General features: G+C 35.3%; 1 protein-coding gene across 9 annotated transcripts in view; it reads left to right on the forward strand.

The window, feature by feature from the left end:
• RICTOR (RPTOR independent companion of MTOR complex 2) overlaps positions 1-22765 on the forward strand; it is a 122671-nt gene that overhangs the window by 29803 nt on the left and 70103 nt on the right. For 7 of the 9 annotated variants that reach the window (XM_045439762.1, XM_045439778.1, XM_045439768.1 and 4 more), the window contains one exon: positions 10542-10639. In XM_045439762.1, the coding sequence (XP_045295718.1) occupies positions 10542-10639 (98 nt within the window). Of the gene's footprint in view, positions 1-6565; positions 6586-9985; positions 10080-10541; positions 10640-22765 lie in introns of those variants that run through there. The other 2 variants (XM_045439792.1, XM_045439789.1) reach the window with 2 other exon arrangements.

A 22765-nucleotide genomic window follows, 5' to 3' on the forward strand; every position in this document is an offset into this window, starting at 1 on the left:
GATAGTATTACCTTGTAAATTCTTGCATTTTAATATTCACAGTTCTGACATGAGGACTTCTTTTGTTATAAATGGCAGATTGTGAAAAATCAAGGTAACAAATTCCTGTTTACTGTTAATGGAGAATAAATGTAGTCTGTGATATCTGATAATATAACAAATCTGTTTTTGTTTTTATTTTTATTTTTATTTTTTAACTTTGTTAAATTATACTGAGAGAGAATAGATACATTACGTATGTATTGCTCAGTGAATTTTCACAGATTGACACACTTGTGAAACTAGTACGTAGATCAAGAAACAGAGCTTGGTATATTTTAAAGTTTTTATGAATTTTTTTCTGAACAGTATATTCAGTAATTTTTTCAAAGTGGTTACTAGTGTGTCAACCATTGTTCTAGGTATTAGGATGACACAGTGGTAAACTAAAGCAGACTTAGAGTGTGGGGAGATAAGTATCTGTCAGATAAATAAATGAGTAATTACAAACTGCTATGTATACTGAACAGACATTATCCTATAAAAGGCAGTATAATGACTGTAGAGTGATTGTATGTATACTGTGGAATAAGGGCAGACATTAGATTGCTTAGGTTCAAATTCTATTGTCAGTTCTGGTATTTATGTAACTTGAGGCAACTACTGTCTCTTTAAGACTCATTTCTTACCGTGAAGATGTTATAATAGTAACCTACCTTATCTGATTGGTGTGGACATTAAAAGAGATTATTCATGTAAAAATATAGTACGATATTGCATGTTCTCTATATGTATTAGTAATTTGTTTTGTCTGGGGGGGTGTTGTTTGTTTCATATTGTAACATTCTTATTTGAAAATGATACAGAAGCATATTTCATAAAGTAGCTTTTTATCTCTTAGAGTTCAGATCAAATAATCCAAAAGGTATCAGAATCGAGTCACATAACATTCTGGCAGCCTTTCTAGCATGTTGTAGTGTGTATAAGGATCATTGGGATACCTCTTGTAAATGCACATTACTGTGGGTCCCTTTCTAGGCATACTTGGCTCTGGAATCAGTGTTTCCTATTATAACTCATGTATTTCTTAGAACACAAGTTTGAAAACCATTGGCCTGTAAGTCTCTTTTGTATGCAGGCCAAATAGCCAGTTATTTTGCTTCATCATTTTAACATACAACATTATGAGGTATTTTTTGTTGTTGTTGCTTGTTTTTGGTGCATACACTTATTACTACAAATGGTAAAAAATTATTCCCTAAATCTGCACTTGCTCTAGGATTTTCTAGGTTACCCACTTGAGAAACCTGGATTTATTCTTAGCTCCTTCCTCTACCTTCCCTCCTGTCTCTAATCCTCTACCTTTCTGACCATCTGATTCATTACTGATGAAGTTTCTTGCATGGAAGAATTTGTAACCTCTGTTTATACTTGCCTTTCTCCTTCCTACAGTCTATTTCCCAAAGTTGTTTTTCTAAAACACAGAGCTGATATGCCATCTACTTGCATAAGTGTTTTTCTTAGTAAATACCCTTTGTCCAAAGGTATCTAAGTTTCTTAGTATATTTCAACAGGCCATTGTAATGCATCTTCACTTTCCCTTATTCTTCCCGATCATCTTGTTTTCTGGGAGTATAGAATTTCTTGCTGTTCCTTGAGGAAAATAGCACTTCTTCATGTTTCCATGTTGTTCACATACTACTTTAAAAAATTTTTTTAAATGTTTTTATTTATTTTTGAGACAGAGACAGAGCATGAGCAGGGGAGGGGCAGAGAGAGAGGGAGACACAAAATCTGAAGCAGGCTCCAGGCTCTGAGCTGTCAGCACAGAGCCTGACACGGGGCTCGAACTCACGGACTGTGGGATCATGACCTGAGCTGAAGTCAGATGCCCAACTGACTGAGTCACCCAGGCACCCCTCACATACTACTTTTTGCCATCCGTCTGCCTTTTTCAGTCTTTCTTTCAACCAGTGTTTATTGAAAACCCACCATGTGTCTGGGATTGTGTCAGAGGCCAGGGTTGCATGTGTGAAAAAGATAGGTTTCCTGTCCTCACTTGTCTCACCGTCTAGTGAAGTCTGTCAGGCACCCTTCTTTTGTTCCCATAATATTTATTACCAACCTCTGTGTTATATTACTTTATTTTCTCATTTAATTTTGGTCTCTAGGGCTGAGACCATATCTTATATCTTATGTTTATTAATATTCCTCACCCAGCAGTTGGCACAGTATATGGCATATAGTGATCACTGAAATGTACAATTGAATGAAACTTAGAAATCTACATACAGAACTACTTCCAGGATAGGTCAAAGCTATGCTTTATGGAATACATTTATATTTTTAATTATGTAAGTAATAAAATGGCTAAATGTAATCTAAAGGAGAAGCCTGTGCTCCTGCTATATTATTCCCATTATATAATCTTAATAATAGAATTTTTTTTTTGGGGGGAACTTTTGGAAGAATAGTCTATTATTTAAAGTTTAACTTAAAAATAATTTAAGTGATTTATATTAATTTTATTTATAATTTATTCAAAGAATGATTTGAAATAAAGCCTGTAGAATATATAATTCTAATTATTAAGATTATATATTCATATATCTTTTAATAGAAGTTCTGTTCAAATGAATCATTTGACACTTTCTAGCCAACTTTTTCATGTTCTATACCTTAATCAATCCTGGCCTATATCTTACAGTTATAACATGCTTGTAATAAATCAATTAAACATGTAAGAAACCAACAAAAACATGGTTTTTGTTCCTAACATTATAAACCAATCACATCAGTGAACTGGTAGATGTCATGTATTTAATTTATCAAGTCAATGGTAGCAATGATAACCTTCAACAAGAACCTCCCTTCTCCTTCAATAATATATAAATTTTTTCCCCTTGAAATCATTCAAAATGAGCAATTCTTTTTGGAATTATAGAAAGGAAGATGTATTTTTGAATAAATAGGAAGAGAAAAGTGTGAGGTGAGGTAACTTGACAATCCAGAATTGAAGTGGAGGGAAAGAGATCTGAATCCCTGGGCCATTGGGAAGACCATCTCAGAATGTTACAGCAGAAGTCACCTTTGCTTTTCCTGCCATCATGATACAAGTAGGACACCGGAACAAGAACCCAGCAAAACTATTCTACTCTCTTGGAAAGAGAAATAGAGGACAGATCTAGTTGTAAGGAAATCCTATTAACAATAGTTGAAGTTTATAATTACAGTAATCATATCATTTATAATATAACATAGGATCCTTTACAGAGTGAAAGGAAGTGGTATTGATAATCATAGTAGAACAATAGGTGTAAATTGGAAGCCAGACAGATAGTATATAGATAGGCTGCCGTAACTGCTGCGATAGTGGTATGAAGAATGTGTCATGGGAACATAAGGGAGCTTTAGGTTAGGGAAAACCTTTATACATCTGAGCCAGACTTTGAGAGGGAGAAGGATTTTTCCCCAAGTTGGGTAGACAAAGGCCAGTCCAGGCCAGGCTAAAGAAACCTAGTGTCATCTTGCTGACCACTGTAGCCCTGCCTCTGTCCAAATCATTCCCTTTCAAGAGGTGCTTCGTGTCTATCATACTTCTAAAATAGCCCTAAGTGAAAACTTTCAGTTTTTAGTATGATAAACTTGACAGTTAAGATTATAATTAAACTGATTTATTGGCAGTAGTAATTGATAGATTTTCCTTGCACATCTCTACTACAGTTTTTATATTCAAAATATGTCAGTGATTAAAAGATTATTATCTGCTACAGAGAGGAAATATGATTGTTTTCAGTATGTGAAAGACAGTAGTACTTGTTTTGCATTCCATACGGTTATACCAGAACAAATGATGAAAGTTCGAAAGGGGCATATTTTGTCATTGGTATAAGAAAAAGTATCCAAAGGTTAAACAGGCTCTTTTGGGAAGTTCTGAGTTCCTCTGCAGTACAGGTAAAAGGAAGGTCCTTTTCCCAGGATGCTGTTAGCAGAATATATCCTTTCCCTACTAAATTCTATCTCTTTGATATTAATAATTGTTAGAGTTACAGGAAATGTTAGAGAACTTGAAGCAGTTCTTCCTCAACTTTTGGACCTGTGGGTAGGGGTGAGAAGATATACTCCCAGTGTCTTGGCTAGTGGAGGGGGACAGATTTGCCCTTGGCTTTTGCAAAGGTAATACCAACTATACTAATTCCCATTATTTTTAATCATTATGTCTGCTTTCAATAATCATAGATAATAAAGATATTAAGTACATAAAAGATTCATATAGTCATGTTTAATTTTGTTATATTAAATTCTTATGCACCTAACTTTTCTAGCTAGTTGCTTATTAGCATTTTTCATGTGTATTCACAAATAAATCACAGAGAATATTGTTTTACTCTGCTCCCACTTCTAATTCCTGTTTGATATTTTCTTTTTTATAATTTTTTTTAATGTTTATTTATTTCCGAGACAGAGAAAGATAGAGCATGAGTGGGGGAGGGACAGAGAGAGGGAGACACAGAATCAAAAGCAGGCTCCAGGCTCTGAGCTGTCAGCACAGAGCCCGACGTGGGGCTTGAACTCACAAACCGTGAGATCATGACCTGAGCCGAAGTCGGTTGCTCAACCGATTGAGCCACCCAGGCGCCCCGTTTGATATTTTCAAGAAGGCAAATAAAATAAGTTTCCACTTTAAAAATGAGCAAATCTTGGATCATAAAATTAATGCTCTAAAACATAAAACAAAAGTTCGTTAATTTAGACACGCTAATCTGCAAGTTAAACATTTGCTTGGGCTAACTGCATAATTTTCGTATGACCCATAAAAATTGTTTTTACTGAAAAAATAGTAACTTTCAGTTATAGTTGCTATGTTTCTTAAGTGTTTGTTATGGGCTAGATACTGCTAAGCACCTCACTTCTTGTAACAATGCTTTCAAGGTAGGTAATTAGTATTTTCACTATACATAGGAAAAAATGGATGCCCATGAGATTAAGTAATTTAGCCTACATGGTTTGTAGGTGAATGAACTGGAGTTGAATCTAGTTCTTTTTTATTCCATAGTTGTTCTTTACCCAAATAGCTGGATGGCAGTAGTTTTTGGTCATTAATTTACTGTGCATTTGAACCTAAATTTATTTAAAATTTTTAAATTTAATTTAATTTATTTATTTTTAAGTTTATTTGTTTTTGAGAGAGAGAGAGAGAGAGAGAGTGTGTGAGCTGAAGAGGGGTAGAGAGAGAGGGAGACACAGAATCTGAAGCAGGCTCCAGGCTCTGAGCTGTCAGCACAGAGCCCGACGCGGGGCTTGAACCCACGGACCGTGAGATCATGACCTGAGCCAAAGTTGGACGCTTAACTGACTGAGCCACACAGGCGCCCCTATTTAAATTTTTTTAGTGTTTATTTTTTTGAGAGGGAGAGAGAGTGTGAGCGGGGGCGGGGGGGGGGAGGGGCAGAGAGAGAGAGGGAGACACAGAATCCCAAGCAGGCTCCAGGCTCTCAGCTGTCAGCGCAGAGCCCCACATGGGGCTGAAACCCACCAACCACAAGATCGTGATCTGAGCAAGTCAACACTTAACCAGCTGAGCCACCCAGGTGCCCCAAACCTAAATTAAAAATCAGTTCTATGTTGTGTATTTACTGACAGGTAAAGATATATGTATATAAAGTTTATTGCAGCATGTTTCAAAGTAAATATTGAAAACACTTAAAAATAAATGCATGTTTATTCACACGTAAATACATATGCATTTGTGCATGTACATACATGTGTACCTGTATGGAGAATTGAACTGGAGGGGAATGATTGTGTATATACGTGTCGGTAGATATATAGATATAGGTAAAAGATTTGTTTATTGTTTTTCTGTATATATGTATCTCTATGTATATGGGTTTATATAATACTAAATTGCTGGATACTTAGAGTTGAATGCAGTCATTTCATTACCTCCAGAGAGATTTGTCAGGAACATTCATAAGACTTACAGTTACACAATAAGAGGAAAAGAGCCACTGTAATTCTACTAATTTTTTTTTTTTTTTTTTTTTTTTTTTTATGTTTTGCTTCCTTGCTTTTGAATGGTTTGTCATCATAGTCAGCTAGCCAAATTTTTTTCCCCCTTACACTGCTGTGGGTTTCCTAAACATCAAGGCTTCTGGGAATATACTAGTAAATTATCTCACTTGTTCTTTATACTTCTCACATAGCACTGTTATCAGTAGGTAGTTTTGGAGAAGTTAAATTGGAAACATTAAGTGGGAGTAGGAATAAATAAAAAGAGGTAAACTCCTTAAATTTCTTTTTGCTTCTTCTCCATCTTCCCCAATCCCCAATAAAGCAACACGTTGATCTCAGCTTGCTCATTATTCTTTCTAGTGTTAAGTTCTGACTATCTAGCACAGGAGTTGCCAAATTACAGCACCAAATTATGTGAGCCAAGTTCGCTTTATTGAAATAAACACATTCATTCATTCATGTATTTTCTACAATTGCTTTCTTGGTACAACAGCAGAGTTGAGTAGTTGCAACAGAGACTTTATGGCCTGCAAAGTTTAAAATACTGTCTGGATCTTTACAGAAAAAGTTTGCAGATTCCTGATCTGGCAGGTAAGGAAGAAACCAGGGATTTCTCATTTAATTTCCGGGGGGAACTTTAACTTGATATTTTTCCTTCCCGTTCCCCTTCCCTGTCCTCCTCTTCCTCCTCCTCCTTCTAATTTTAGAGAGAGAGAGATGCAGTGAGCTGGGGAGAGGGGCAGAGGGGGAAAGAGACAGAGAATATGTTAAGCAGAGAGAGAGAGAGAGAGAGAATATTTTAAGCAAGCTCCACGCTCAGCCTGAGAGAGAGAGAGAGAGAGAGAGAGAGAGAGAGAGAATATTTTAAGCAAGCTCCACGCTCAGCCTGACAGGGGGCTTGATCCCAAATCCCTGGGATCACGACCTGAGTGAAAATCAAGAGTTGGACAGGCGTTCAACCACCTGGGCCACCCAGGTGCCCCTAACCTGATCTTTCTATGAGAACATTCTAGCACATGATATTACATGGTATTTTATCTGAAATGCCCCAAAACTATTTTGAATTGGTTTGGGAAGTAGCATAGTATCTGGGAGGAAACAGCTTCTGTTTTTCAGCAAATATGTTATGAAGAAACTTTGAAAGTTGTCTGCAGTTGGGGTTCCTGGGAATTAATTATGTAAAAGAAAGCAGTGAGGAAGGAGAAAGGCTAGTTCATTTTTATCTGTAATAGCTATATTATTAGTGTGTTAGGTTCATTTTATATCATTATTTATATCATTATTCATTTGGTAAACATTTGATCCAGTGTTGACTTCTCACCACCTGTCAATTTTTACATTGTGTGCATGGAGATTTTTTTTTGTTGCTGTTGTCAGTTTTCATTAAAAAGGGATCCCTCTTCCTCACGGATGTATTTTCACTACCTAAAATAGTACTTGACTGTAATAGATGTTTAAATAATATTTGTTGAATGAATGAACTCAGATAAGAGATTCTATTTTTGTAGCAAGATTGTGGTTTTTGAAAAATGTCTCCGGTTTGTACCTAGAAAATAGGTAATAACTAGAAATCCACAAGCTTTTGTGAAGAACATATCTTTCCAGATTGATGGTCTTAACTGTGGGTCCTGTCAGCTCATTACATAGCAGTAACTGTATAGTCACTTCAGTGAAGCTTTGTTTGGTGCCTGAAAACCTAATTATAAATTGATGTGAACTGGTTAGATTATATGTTTCCATTAGGTGAATTTCACACTGGCTTTAATGATCTTAACTCTGATTTTGCAAACTGCTATAGGTTCTAAATTACCTTGAGGGTTGTTATTATATTTGTATAAAGTTCTCAAATGTAGTTAAATCATTTTAATACAATTGGCTTACAATTTTTTCCTAAACTCTCCAGGTACCATTTATAATAATGAAAAGATACTACTAAATACTAACCATTGACTTATTCACAGTCGCTTGCAATTCTTTTTAGTAGATCTGATTCTACCCAGTGGGGAGCTGTTTTCATTCCACTTTTAAGATAACCTCAAAGAATCACTAATTATAAAGACGTATACTAAACTAGTTAAAATTAGATTGAATTATATTGGAATTTAAAAAAAAAGTATCCAAAATTTGTAGGAGATGTTCTAAAATCAAATGAATGATCTCCATATGTAGCAATTTTAAAGTGCTTGGAAATAGCTGGGATTTGTAGTGTGCTTAGTGGTTTGGCACTAACCAATTTGTGGTTGTCATGGCTAACACCCAGTATAACAGAATGGAGGAAAGTAGGCAGATGCAAGCTAAATGTAAAATAAGACAATGCAGTTTCATTTGCTGAGGAAAACAGTAATTCAAAACAAATAGTTCTTTGGTGTTGTGTTAACAGATAAAAATCTCAAAGGCAGTCGTAATGGCTCTTAAAAATCAGCGACGTGATGCTCTTTTTTTTCTTCTGTAGATTGTGCTTTTGTTTAAACAAATGGGATGATGAATATATTCATAGAAAAATAGCTTGTAGCAAGCAACCTGAGGAAATTGACACTCTATTCCAGTTGGTTGGTGGACTACCAACCATGGGGCCATATTTGGCCGTTGCCTGTTTTTGTAAAGCAAGTGAACTAAAAATGTTTTTTACATATTTAAAGCATTTCCCCCCCCAGTATTTTGAAGATGTTACTCTACTGTCTTCTCATTTGCCTTGTTTCCCATGAGAAGTCTTTTTTGCTCCTCTCCATGTAACTTGTCTTTTTTAATCTGGTTCCTTTTAAGATTTTCTCTGCCAGTGGTTTTGAGCAATGATTATGATGTGCTGTGGTCTAGTTTTCTTCCTGTTTTGTGCTTCAGATTGGTTGAACTTCTTGAGTTTATTGGCTTATTTTCATCAAATTTGGAAAGTTTTCACCCATTATTTCTTCAAATAACTTTTCTATCCCCCATTTCTTTCCTTGAGGACTCCAGTTATATATTTTGTAATTGTGTTACTTGAAGTCCTTCAGTTCACTGATGTTCTTTCATTTATTTCTTTTTTCTCTGTATTACATTTTGGATAATTTCAAGTTGGCAGTTCTTGCCATCTATAAGTTATTATGTATTTATTCTCATCAAACATATTTTCATTTAGACTTACTTTTCATCTTCAGAAATTCAATTTGAGTGATTTTTACACCTTTCATGCTTCTCCTTAAGTTTTTGCACATATAGACTATAGTTATAAAAATTGTTTTAATGTTCTTTTCTGCTAATTCTAACATCTCTGTCAGTTCTGGGTCACTTTGTGTTGATTAATTTTTTCTGCCTATGATAGGTCATATTTTCCTGCTTCTTTGAGTGTCTGATCAATTTTGACTGACTGTTAAACCTTGTAAATTTTTCCTTGTTAGGTGCTTCATATTTTTTCTAATTCTTATAAATCTTGAGTTCTGGTTTGAGACAGTTTAATTATTTGGAAATAGTTTAATTCTTTCAAGTCTAGCTTTGAAGATTTGTTATGTGGGATAAAAGAAGTGTTTAGTCTATTATCTGATTGTTCCCTACTACATAGCCAAGACTTTTCTAACCACTGCACATGAACCATACAGATTCTCAGTCTGGCTGTTAGGAACAGGCACTGCTCCCTGTCGTGTGTGCATGCAAGGTCCCTTCCCTTTAATTCTTTTGAGTAGTAATTTCTTCACACACATGCACCAGTCACTGCTATACCTACTACCTCAGGGGTTGCTTTGCCGATCTTCAGAGTTTCTCTCTGTGTCAGGCCCTGTTTTCTAATTCTTTTTGGTTTCCTTGGATTCTGAGCTCTGTCTTTAAAGCTTAGAATACTTGCCTGGATTTCTCCTCTCACCAGCAAGGCCTGGAAGCTTTTTTTAAATGTTTATTTTGAGAGAGAGAAAGAGCGAGCAAGCGAGCACGAGCAGTGGAGGGGCAGAGAGAGAGGGAGAGAGGGAATCCCAAACAGGCTCCACACCATCAGCGCAGAGCCCAGCATGGGGCTCAACTTCATGAACAGCAAGATCTTGACCAGAGCTGAAATCAAGACCGGATGCTTAACCCACTGAGCCACCCATGCACCCCGGCCTGGAAACTTTCTTAAGACAGTAAGCTGGGGCAATTGTAGGGCACACTTGTGTGTTTCTCATCTCTCAGGGATCACTGTTCTTTACTTCCTGATGTCCCATGTTTTGAGAACTGTAGTTTCATATATCTTGTTCAGTTTTTTGGTTGATTTGAATAGGACAGTATTTTTTTGGTGTCTGTTGTATGTTGTAGCCAAAAGTGATAGTTGAGATGCTGAAATTTAAGATTTAGTAGTTATGAATAATTCCAGGTGAAGATACACAGAGTTGGACCGTAGGTATGAATGGAGTAGAGGCATGAAGGTCATTTAATGAGTCATCCACATGGACTTTGAAGTCATCTAAGTAGATGGATTTGAGATAGAGAGTAAGACTTTAAGCCAAGAGCCAAAGTTGTGGAATTTTAATACTGCATGTTTTACGTGTTTGGTTGGGAAAATACTCTTTTAAAATTATGTTAAATTCTCTTATCTTTTCTTCTAGAACCTTCTGACAACTTAAGGGAGATTCTCCAAAATGTGGCCAAATTGCAAGGAGTATCAAATATGAGAAAACTAGGCCATCTGAATAACTTTACTAAGGTAAGTAACTTGAGTCTTTATTAATATGATCATCTAAAATTCTGTTCCTTATACTTATTTCCGATGCTTTTTAACTACCATTAACAAATTCTTGGGGAATCACCCAATATTAGTGCTTTCCTCTGCTGCTGCTCATGGATTTTGTTATGTGTTATTAATTACAGTGTATTTGAATAATGGAAGTATTATGTGCGCTTGTAGAAAATTTGGTAGGTTCAGAAAAGAATAAAGAAAACAGTCACTAAGAAGTCCATCTTCCAGTCTTCAGGATTTTTCACATGTGTTTCTTTTGCCTTTTTAATAACAACTCATTTTTATGTGATAATATATGATAAATGTTTATAATTAATAAGTGTGTGTGTGTGTGTGTGTGTGTGTGTGTGTGTGTGTGTGGCATTTCATAGGCACAACCATAATTTCTAGAGAAATAATAAAACTTCCTCTCTCTTTTCCCTGATATTCTATGTCCATTTTCTGGATCTCAATTAGAGCCTAGGATAAACATAGGGGCCCTCATCCCAAATAAATACTGACTTGATCTTTGTTAGAATCCAAGAATTCTTGACTTTGATCGATGGTAGGTTTTTGAAGTAATTCTGGACAACCAACTCTTGGAAACACTAAAATGCCTGTTATTTGAGGTGATGCCATAAATAGGAAACAGAATGGTTCCTTTGGGAAAAATTACTGTTTTTTTTTAGTGTACTAAATATACATTGTTCTGCTACATTTTAAATTTGGGAATAATTATATATGTTAGCCCCGTACTACTCAAAGTGTGACCCACAGACCAGCAGCATTGGCATCACCTTGAAGCTTGTTTGAAACGTACTGCTTACTCCACCCTAGACCTACTGAACCAGAATCTCCATTTTAATAAAGATTCTCAAATAAATTGTGCGTACATTAAAGTTTGAGTGGCACTGTTTTAATCTTTCCAAAATGTTTAATTAATAATTGGATACGGCTTGGACTTTATTTCATAGGTATAAACGGATAAAATATAGTCACTGCGTACCAAAATTGTTTTTTCAGTATGGTGATGTGAAATAATGCTCTATATAGAGCAGATTTTTTTTCATAGTTAGAGAAGTAAGCACATACATGTTAATTTTTCTTTTGTGAGGTTTGGAGTATTCTGGCATGTATTTTTTTTATTACTATTATTTTTTTGTAACATTCATTTTTGACAGACAGAGACAGCGTGAGTAGGGAAGGGGCAGAGAGAGAGAGGAAGACACAGAATCTAAAGCAGGCTCCAGGCTCTGAGCTGTCAGCACAGAACCCGATGCGGGACTCAAACTCACAGACTGCAAGACCATGACACGAGCCAAAGTCAGCAGCTTAACCAGCTGAGCCACCCAGGTGCCCCTGGCACGTATTTTTATATAACATGAGAAAATTATATGAGGGGCAAGAAAGTTAATTTGTTTATTTATGTATTTAAAAAAATTTTTTAAATGTTTATTTATTTTTGAGAGAGAGTGAGACAGAGTGCAAGCAAGCAGGGGAGGAGCAGAGAGAGAGGGAGACACAGAATCCGAAGTGGGCTCTAGGCTCCGAGCTGTCAGCATGGAGCCCGATGCAGGGCTTGAACTCATGAACCACCAGATCATGACCTGAGCCAAAGTTGGATGCTTAACCAACTGAGCTTCCCAGGTGCCCCTGTTTATTTATTTTTGAGAGAGAGAGAGAGAGAATATCCCAAGCAGGCTCCGCACTGTCTGCACGGAGCCCGATGCAGGGTGTGAACTCACGAACCGTGATCATGACCTGGGCTGAAAATCAAGAGTCGGATGCTTCACTGACTGAGCCACTCAGGCACCCCAGAAAGTAATATTTTTAAAGCAACTTCCAAAAACATTGAAAAAGTGCTTGAGAAAGAGTTTTCAAAAATATCCCTAGGTACGTTTTCATTTTTTAATGAATGTAATGAAAATATTCAAATGCATTCTTCAGTGTGCTCATCAGCTAATGTCAAGTCTTTTAGACCCAAAGTTCTTTCAAGATTGTAATGGTATCTCCTGGTTTCACTCCCTTCTATTAAATTTCCCAGTTTTATCTCACATTCTTCACTCATCTTGAATAAGTCTTAACCATTTGCCTAGATTTAACCATTTAAAACAAATTTCATATAGATTTATGTCCTGTTTGAACTCATGGTTCCTGTCATAATCAGGTTGACATCTTGATACGTAGTTCCACATCTTTTGCCAGCTGGGATTCTGAAAGTTGAGAATGGATGTCAGGACGGCAGTGATTTCTTTTTTTTTATTTTTTTCAACGTTTACTTATTTTTGGGACAGAGAGAGACAGAGCATGAACGGGGGAGGGGCAGAGAGAGAAGGAGACACAGAATCGGAAACAGGCTCCAGGCTCTGAGCCATCAGCCCAGAGCCTGATGCGGGGCTCGAACTCACGGACCGCGAGATCGTGACCTGGCTGAAGTCAGACGCTTAACCGACTGCGCCACCCAGGCGCCCCAAGTGATTTCTTTTTTTTTTTCACTCTGGCACTAGTATGGATCTTAAGGCAATATTAAAAATCTAGAGCAGCATCATCCAGTAGAAGTATAATGTGAACCACAAATATAATTTAAAATTTTCTAGTACCACACCAAAAAAGGAAAAAGAAGCATGTGAAATTATTTTTAACAATACATTTTCTTTAATCCAGTATATCCAGATTATTGCATTTGATATAATTAGTATAAAACATTAATGATGAAATGTTTATTAATATTTTTATACAAAATATTTGAAATCAAATATGTATATTATTCATGTAGTACATCTTAATTCAGACTAGCCACATTTACAGTGCTCATAGCAACCTGTGGCTAGTAAATACCAACCATAATGGACAGTACATATATAGGCTTTTTGGAATAGTAGTTAAAGCATTAATTTTAGGAATCTGTTGGACACCTTTTTCCTTTCTCTATTTTCCATTTATTTCTGTCTCAATCTCAGGTTCTCTGGGTTAAGGTCACTTGCCCTCTCCCTTCTTCCCTTTTCCATTTCATTGTTCTGTATCTTTGAATTTTACCCACAGTATTTCACTAAGTTGTTTTCTTTACTTGGTCTTTCCTTGATATGTGTTCTCCCAGTCTCTTTTCCCCTGTCTTCCCTTCACTCTCTCCTTCTCTGTTCTCTTTCTTTCCTTCTTCCCCTTTGTCACCTCTCTTTTCACCTTTCTCTACCCCCTTCCCTCTGTCTCTTTCCCTCATTTCTCTCTCCTTTCCCTGTCTCTTCCCCCATTGTACCACTGTAGATAACAGAATGATTTATCTCCTTAATAAAGGCCCTAGGCTTTGGGGCTTCTTGTATTCTTGTTTTTTGTTTTGCTATATCCTCTCTTTGTAATTTTCACATTTCCGTCTGGCCCTTGTGGTAGCTTATAGCAACCTTCTATTTGCTATTATAAATTATTTATGGATTTAAAACCAGAAAACCAGACTTACTAGAATTTGTCTACAATATGAGGCACTAAACCTTGAGTTGGGGTCTGAGGGGCTCTCCCATTAGTAAAGTCCAGGAACACTGGACTTGATAAAATCAGTTTTCTGCCCTATGATAACAATGGGAAAAACATGAGCTTTAGATCAAATAGATAGAGACTTACAGCCTAGCTCTGACCCTAACTAGCAAGGCAGTCTCGGGCAGATTTCTTTACTCAGGTAAAGAGGCAAGGTCTCAGTTCAATGCCTGGCACACAATATGTACTTCGTAACAGGTAGTGCCTTTGTTTTTGTTTGCTTTTGTATTTTTTGCCATTTTTATAGTTGTTTTTTGTTTTTGTTTTTTTTTTGGCTGACTCTAAGGACATGAGTCTGCTTAAGAGTTCACAAATTGCAGATTGGTAAGCTGTTACTGTAACAGGGTTTTTTTGACCTCGGTAATTGCGACATATTGGGCCAGATAATTATTTGTTTTGGGAGGCTGTCTTCTTCATTGTAGTATGTTTAACAGCATCCCTGCTTCTATCCCCTGGATGCCAGTAGCACACCTCCACCAGCTGTGGCAAACAAAAATGTCTCCAGACACTGCCAAATATTTCCTTGGGAACAGAATTGCCCCTGGTTAAGAACCACCACTGTAAATAAATGGCTGTAGATTTTATTATAAAATTTCTTCAAGCACCCTGTGCAAAATAAATGCTTACTGTAAATTTAATCATAATATAATATGCCTTTGAATTCCATTTTGTTGGAGAGCTAAGTTCGTAAACATTTACATAGCTGGTATTTCTGTAAAATCTGTAAGTACATTTCCTTGTATGGTTAGAAATTCTGAGAAATCTCTATGAATATCTTTATAGAATAAGTAAATAAGAAAAATAATTATGATGCCACTTAGACTAGTTAGAGGAGTTGGTTGGTTCCCCCTTCTCTGTGTTCCTATAACAGATTACGTTGTGTCTAATAAATTTTATCTGTTCTTTTATTATTTGTTGTGGGTTACTGTCTTATTAAACTGAGTTTCTTAACCACAAATCACATGTAGTATTTATTTTTCTACTCTTCATTTTTACTCCAAAGCCTGGTATATAACAAGTGTTTAATTAAAGGTTTTATATTACATTGAGAAGATTTTGCATTTTAAATATGAGTTTTTGTCGTACTACTAGTTGTTTTGTTATGAAGTAGAAGCTTGCTGTTAGGATTAACTTAATTTAGTAGATCAGTGGGGCTAAAATCTTTTAGAGAGTAGACCTCATCTGCAGAAATAAACTTCCTTTTAAGGCATGAAGAGAGGGTGCTAGTGATGTGATCCTGTAACCATGTGAATGTCACACACCCGTGCTTGCCTTCTGACATCATTGCACTAGATAAAGTAGTGTGTATAACAGACTGCTGATGAATATAATCTCAGTATCCTATTTTTAAAACTGACAACATGCTTATAATCTAAAGACCTGTTTAAAGATGAAACTATTTCAGGTCTTTACATACTAAAAGTTCTCTTTTCCTATATTTCATCTCCTATTCATATTGAAAGTTCCAAAGGAGTCTTTATTCGGTACTGTTTTTAAAAAAAACTTCAAAAATAGTATAAGCTAAATATAAAAAATTAAAACAGCACAGAACAATATATGGTAAAAAGTGAAAGTCTTCTCTCAGATACCCTTCCCATCTTCCTCACCACTGTGACAAAAATACCATTCTCTAGAGGTAACCACTAGGAAGTATTTACCCTTCTCTGATATGATTTTGTGTGTGTGTGTGTGTGTGTGTGTGTGTGTGTGTTTATTTCATTGAGTTGTGAGAATTAAATGAGTGAAACAAAAAGTTGTGTTTAAATAGTGCTCAGTTTATTTACCACTTATATATGTATGCACAAAGGTTTTTTTTTTAAATAAGATCATGACATATGTTGATTTATAGTTTGCTTTTTTCTACTTTCCAATATATCATAGAATCCTTTCCTTTTTATAAATATAGATCTACTACGTTTTTATAACTGCATGTATTGTGTAGATATATATATGTGTAGATATAGTCACAAAATATATGTATATGTATACAAATATGTATATTCATACACATACATACAAACATATACCATAATTTAATCATTCCATCATTAAAAAATATTTTCCCTTTTTGCTATTTTAAATCATGTATAGTAACACTTGTGTACTTCCTTGTGCTGAATAGAATTTTTGAAGTGTGATTACTTAGCCAAAGCCTTTGTATTTCTTATTTTAAAACCTGCTTTTACAGTGCGTTCTGTGGGTGGCTCAGTCAGTTGAGTGACTAATTTTGACTTGGGTCTCGATCCCAGGGTCATGGGATTGAGCCCTGCATTGGGCTCCATGCTGAGCATGGAGCCTGCTTAAGATTTTCTCTCTCTGTCTCTCCCCCTAACCCCTCTCCCTTGCTCATGCATGCACTCTCTCTCTAAAAAAAAAAAAAAAAAAAAAAAGCACTCAGAAAAGACCACGCTGTGGAAATCTTATCTGTGATAATATATACATATATATTTTTTAAAGTTTGGATTACTCGATCTGTTGCTTATTTGGGAGAACTATTCATTTAACCTTCAGAGCAATATGAGTAAAATGGGAATAACATAGCATTTAACTGCCCTGTTTTAATTGATCATTATCTTTTTTAAACATTGTACTTTTAATAAGCATCTCAGATATTTTAATTACCTAGAGATAGTTTAGACTTCTATTTTACCTTTGTTAGAATATAATATTGTTGATTGCTCCTTTTGGATATCTCAGTTTTTATAAGAAAGCCTTGTAAGAAACAAATTCAACAAACTTAATTCAACAGAGCTAGAGTTAAAAAAAAGTTATTTGCTCTCATGATGAGGAAAACCAAATGTTGTGTCCTAATTTCAAACAAAACAATTCAAGGGCTGAAAAAATGTTAATTGCATTCTGTCTCTCCCATTTCACAGCTCTCTCTTTTTTTTAAAGTTAGCTTCATTCTGAAACACCTTCCATTTGGCTAAGATACATCATCTTTACAGCTCTCCTAAAAGGAGAGGGTAGCCCTCTGTTATCGTCTACTATACGTTCTCTCATTCTGGTCACATTCAGCTAGGCATCGTAACCGATAGTCATAAAAACACATGGGATGGGAGCAACAGAAACTCAGTGAAAAGTGTGATGTCTAATAATTTTGCATTTTGCATCAGTATCTGTTAGGATACGGATTCTTATATTTTGAAAGGTCTTCAGTGATTTCTAAGCATAATTCATGATTTTATTCTTAACACACTTACGTGATAGAGAAGGCAGTGTTACATTTTAATAACTTACACAGGAGACAAGAAATTACCAGAAATGGCTAAGATAGTAGTGGACAAACTACTACTTAATGACAGAAGATTAATTAGTAATTCCATCAGTTGTTGAAGCAGGATAAGATTCTCATTGTTTAAACGCACCAGTTTAGGGTTCTTCTTGCTGTTTTTGGCCTATTCCTAGAGTAAGACTTAAGGGGTTTAATTTGTACTTTAGGGTTTGGTTATTTAAATTAGGAGATTATTAGTAAAGTAGTGAGTCAGTCACTATAAGAATTTTATACTAGAATAGTTTATTCCTAATATTTTGAAACTTCTTTTTTTTTTTTTTTTTTTTTTTTTTTTTCAACGTTTATTTATTTTTGGGACAGAGAGAGACAGAGCATGAACGGGGGAGGGGCAGAGAGAGAGGGAGACACAGAATCGGAAACAGGCTCCAGGCTCCGAGCCATCAGCCCAGAGCCCGACGCGGGGCTCGAACTCACGGACCGCGAGATCGTGACCTGGCTGAAGTCGGACGCTTAACCGACTGCGCCACCCAGGCGCCCCTATTTTGAAACTTCTAATAGGTGAACTCTTGGTGATGGGAAGTGAAAGTATATTTTTTTTGATAATTAAAAATTCAGAAATCTTACCAGTGTCTTCTGTGATTTCTTATTCTTATGTGAATTATTTACATACAGAAAGCTTAGTCTTTACTTGGGATAATTCTAATTCAAAAAGGATATTTTCATTTAAGACTAATTAAGAAGATCCTCTTCTATAATTCTGGAAACAAAAACATTAATTAACCACATTGAAAGCATCACCCTAACATTTATTACTATCTTTGGGAATTAGGCACTGAAAATGACAAATATGCTGTTTTGTTATAAATTGTTCTTTTTAGTTTTTACTTGTGATATTCCAGTTTCCAACTGAGTGGACATTTTTCTCAAAAGTATGTCTTGCAGTTAAAAAAAAAGAAAAGAAAAAGAAATGTTTCTTGCAGTTGAAATTTTTATCTTGCAGTGATACTAGATAGCAGAAAATGATAGTCCTTTCAAAATACTTTTCAAGTTGTGGTTTTTGGAGATCATAATAATAACTTTGAGAGGTTTTTTTTTTTAATTTTTCATCAAAACCGCTAACTCTAACAGATGTTAGAGTTGATGGACAGTCATAAATTTTGTGTCTAAAAGGTGAGTAATTTGGGAATTGTGTTTCTCTGAATCTGTAGTTTTCTACAAAGATACCTGGCAAGTGTGAAAAAGATAGTACAAAAAAATGAGAACCAAGTGCATACTTAAGCTGCTTAAGTACTCTACCAACCCTTGACAAGACTTTGTTTACTTTATTTCTGGGATTTCAAAGTATTTTGTTAACATCCATTGCTACTGTAGCAGAAAAAAAATGGAATTACTGCCTTTTTAGGAATTGAGATAAACAAATCAGTTTAAGAAAGTAACATTTTTCCCATTTTAAAAACAATATTTTATATATGTTGATATAAACAACATGTAAGCTTCATTTTTCTATTGTTTGAGTTGGAATATGTCCAAGGTTTAAGTGAGCATAATACTATGATAAGCAGTTGTGTTTTTTTTTATTTTTTTTTTAAATAATGTATGGTACCATACAGGGACAATGCTAGTAATCTCAAATACCTGGAAATCTCAAATACTAACTTATGTTTACTAGTGTTAAGTGTAGTTTTTATGTGTTTTTCAATCCTTTGAAATGGGCAGTTTTTATGTGTGTTTTTAGTTAGCTGTTTTGGAAAAAATAATAGTTAATTTCACTTACTTGTTCGCGTATATGACCAGAGTACAGTTCTCCAGACTTTTGAGTCATACCATTTTTGAGGCTGGAGATATGAAATAAAGATGGTAATATTCAGTTATTTCTTTATTTTTTATATCCAATCTCCCCTCCTCCTTTGTCCCTGTGTGACTAATTTTAATACAAAATTGTAGTAACATTTTTCACAGTGGACTCTGGACCCCGACTGGCTTGGTCAGATTTCTGGCTTTACCACTTAATAGTTTTTTGGCCTTGGGAAGTCATATTACCTACTATCTTCAAGCCTCATTTGTCTTCATTTACAAAAATATTATTTTCTAGGGTTAACAATAGTCAATAAATGTTATTTCTGTCCCTATTCATGAATTCTTTATATAGTTAACCATCCCTAGGTTATGTAATACATATTCAATATATATTAACATTTCTAAAATACAGAAAAGCATAGAGAGGAAAATAAATTACCTATGATTGCATTTTCATTTTTGGTGTTAAAATATTGATGGTATAGACTTTTTAAATATGTATCTTAAAAAAAATACATCTTTTAGAATTTTTTCCATCTTACCAGGGTACATTATGCATGTTTTCCTTATGTTTAAATATTATATAATATTAATAGGTTGTGTAAGTTTCCTCCTTTATGAACATTTTGTTTCCAGTTCTTTACCATTGTAAATAATGTCATGAGCCTCTTATGCTTGAACCACTTTACATTTTAGATTAGTTTGTTCATATAAATCACCAAAAGCAGATCCTGACCATAGTACATTTTTCCAATTTTTAAAAAATGTTCACTTATTTGTTTATTTTTTGAGAGAGTGAGCATGCACGAGAGAGCATGCAGGAGCAGGGGAGGGTAAGAGAGAGAGGGAGAAAGAGAATCCCAGACAGGCCATTAGGGCAGAGCCTGACACGAGCCCACAAACCTTGAGATCATGATCTGAGTGGAATTTGAGTCGTATTCTCAACCAACTGAGCCACCCAAGTGCCCTGCATTTTTCCAATTTATTTTACAAAATGTTTTCGGTTTATAATTTCAGTTTATAATGCCGACAATGTATTATCTTATTTGGAATAATCATGTTAAAAAGGAATTTCTTGCTAGTTTGGTAAACTTTGTTTCAAACGGCACTTTTCAGTGTATTTGGTTCAGAATTTAGGAAACAGGAAATACGTCATGTTATTAAATTCTTTTTACTTTTTCTTGGCCTCTTCTCAGTGATCTTTCCCCAACTTGTTTAGGCCTTTCACATTATAAGAGCCTGCTTATATTACTTTGCTATGTGAGGCTAGAATGTTAAGGGCGGAATTATGTATTCCGAAAATTCATTCGTTGAAACCTTCACCCTCAGTACCTCAAAATGTTTATGCATTTGGAGATACGGCCCTTAAAGAGGCAGTTGAGGTAAAATTAGGTAATATGGGTGATCTCCAGTGCAATATGACCAGTGTCCTGATAAAACAAGGAGATTAGTACAAAGATATACACAGAGGAACAACCATATGAAGACAGAGAGAACCAAGGAGAGAGGACCTCAAAACAAAGAATCTGTCAAGATACATTGATGTTCTAGCCTCCAGAATCATGAGTAAATAAGTTTCTGTGTTTGAGCCACCTGGTCTGTGGTATTTGTTATAGCAGCCCTAGCAAACCAATACAAGCCCTTAACCTTTTGCTTATCATAGTTTTACAAATATTTTTGACTAATATGTCATTTAACTTTTAGGTATACAGTTGGCTTTTTAAAGATATATAAATTTTCCTCTCTTTTGTCTCAAAGCTTAGGAAATCTTACATTGTATTTTAAATCTATATCTATGTATAAAGATGTCCTCATCCTCCCATTTTTTAGTACTTTTAACATCGCAACAAAATGCAATAAAAATGACAAAATTTCATGCCGTTTGAAAGTCTGTAGCTTCTTTGTTCATCATATTTCAGAATTTTGAGGATTTTATAGTATAAACATTTTGGATAAAGACCTGTGAACAAAAACTTTTCAGCTTGTTTTGCCTATTTGCTTATTTACACAGCATTTCCTTACCACACAAAGTGATCATTTGTGTAGTGTCCTTCCCTGCTGTGAAAATATTGCGTTATCTTATAGCTACACTATTCCTATTCTCTTCCTTCTTCTATTTGGAACATTTCTTTTTTGCCTTTTTTTTTTTTTTTTCCTTCTAAAGAAGAAACTGGATAGGAAATTTTATAAGGAGCCTACCAATAAGATAGGATTAGCTTTTTATTTCTACAGTTTTGTGCCTTTTAAAATACGTTCTTGGGTCCATTCCTTTCACAGAGACCGATGTGATGGCCACCACTTTGGTTGGTTTATTCTGTATGGTTAAGATGTTCATAACTTCATACTGAGGAAGAATAATAGCACTTGGAATCCCTTCTGTTTCTTCAGTGTTAATTAAATGATCAGTCTCTTGAATTCATTTCAGTTAGGCCCTCCAAATAAATTGAGAAACTTCTATGTAACTTTTAGGTAAAAGCCAGTTTTCAAAACTCAGACTAAAGTGGTATATACCATCCAGGTGGGAGGGAAGTAGTTAGTATTAGATCAGTGTTCTTGATGAAAACAAGGAAAGCCTGTTTGAAGGTATAGCAGGAAACTGCTCAGTCAAAAAGAAATATAGGAGCCAAAGCTTTGGAGAAGGGAGAAGCTTGTGGAGGTGAGTTTACTTCTCCAACAACTTTTGCCAGGAGATACTGGCTACTTTAGAGTGTGGGCAGAGAGCTAGGGACTCAGATCTTAGGCCCAGGAGTACTCAGCAGAAAAAACAGCACAGATTTTGGTGGAGACCTAGGGGCAATCTACTAGAAGGAGATTCTTGTCTCACTACATTTGTTGAATCTTGGGACTATCTGAGATGGGAAACCTAAAAATCTAAAGCAAAAGAATATTTGAAAATAAGGATGGAGCTTGTAGTGTTTTTGTAAGACAGAAATAGGTATGTCATCCTCTTGGGACTAATTCCCTCAACAATAAATAAGTTTCAGTTGAAACTTAGGTTTCAGTTGAAAATAGGTTTCAGTTAAAACCTGGGGAGTGGGGAGGAAAAGGGAAAACCAGAGGTAGATTGAAACTTAACAGAGCAGCAACTTTTCTGTACTTAGTTTTGTCCAGTGACCTAACAAAGAGGATAAACCCTCTGTGGAGAAAGATACTATCAGGAGTCTGTACAAGTTTTTATATACAAAGATTACAGGGTATACCAAGAGACAGGACTGCATGACTACAATGAAAGGAAGAACATAGTAGAAACGGATCTACAGGCAATCTACGTCATTCACATACATTTATATAATAAGCACTTCAAATATTTAAATTATTATTTACATGTCAAGGAAATAGAGGAAATATGGAGAGAATAGGTGAAAATGAAGATTTTTTTTTTTTTATTATTGATATGTGTAAAGTTAGATGAAGATTCAAGAATGGTAAAACAGTGTCTAAAAATCAAGAACTCAATAGACGGGTGTGGTAGAAGATTAGCCAGATCAGAAGATAGATAAATAGAAAATATCTAGCCAAAGCACTGAGATAAGAGAATGGAGAAAATAGAAAACAGG

Source organism: Leopardus geoffroyi, chromosome A1 (genome assembly GCF_018350155.1).
Source record: "Leopardus geoffroyi isolate Oge1 chromosome A1, O.geoffroyi_Oge1_pat1.0, whole genome shotgun sequence".
NCBI classification, from domain to species: Eukaryota; Metazoa; Chordata; class Mammalia; order Carnivora; family Felidae; genus Leopardus; species Leopardus geoffroyi.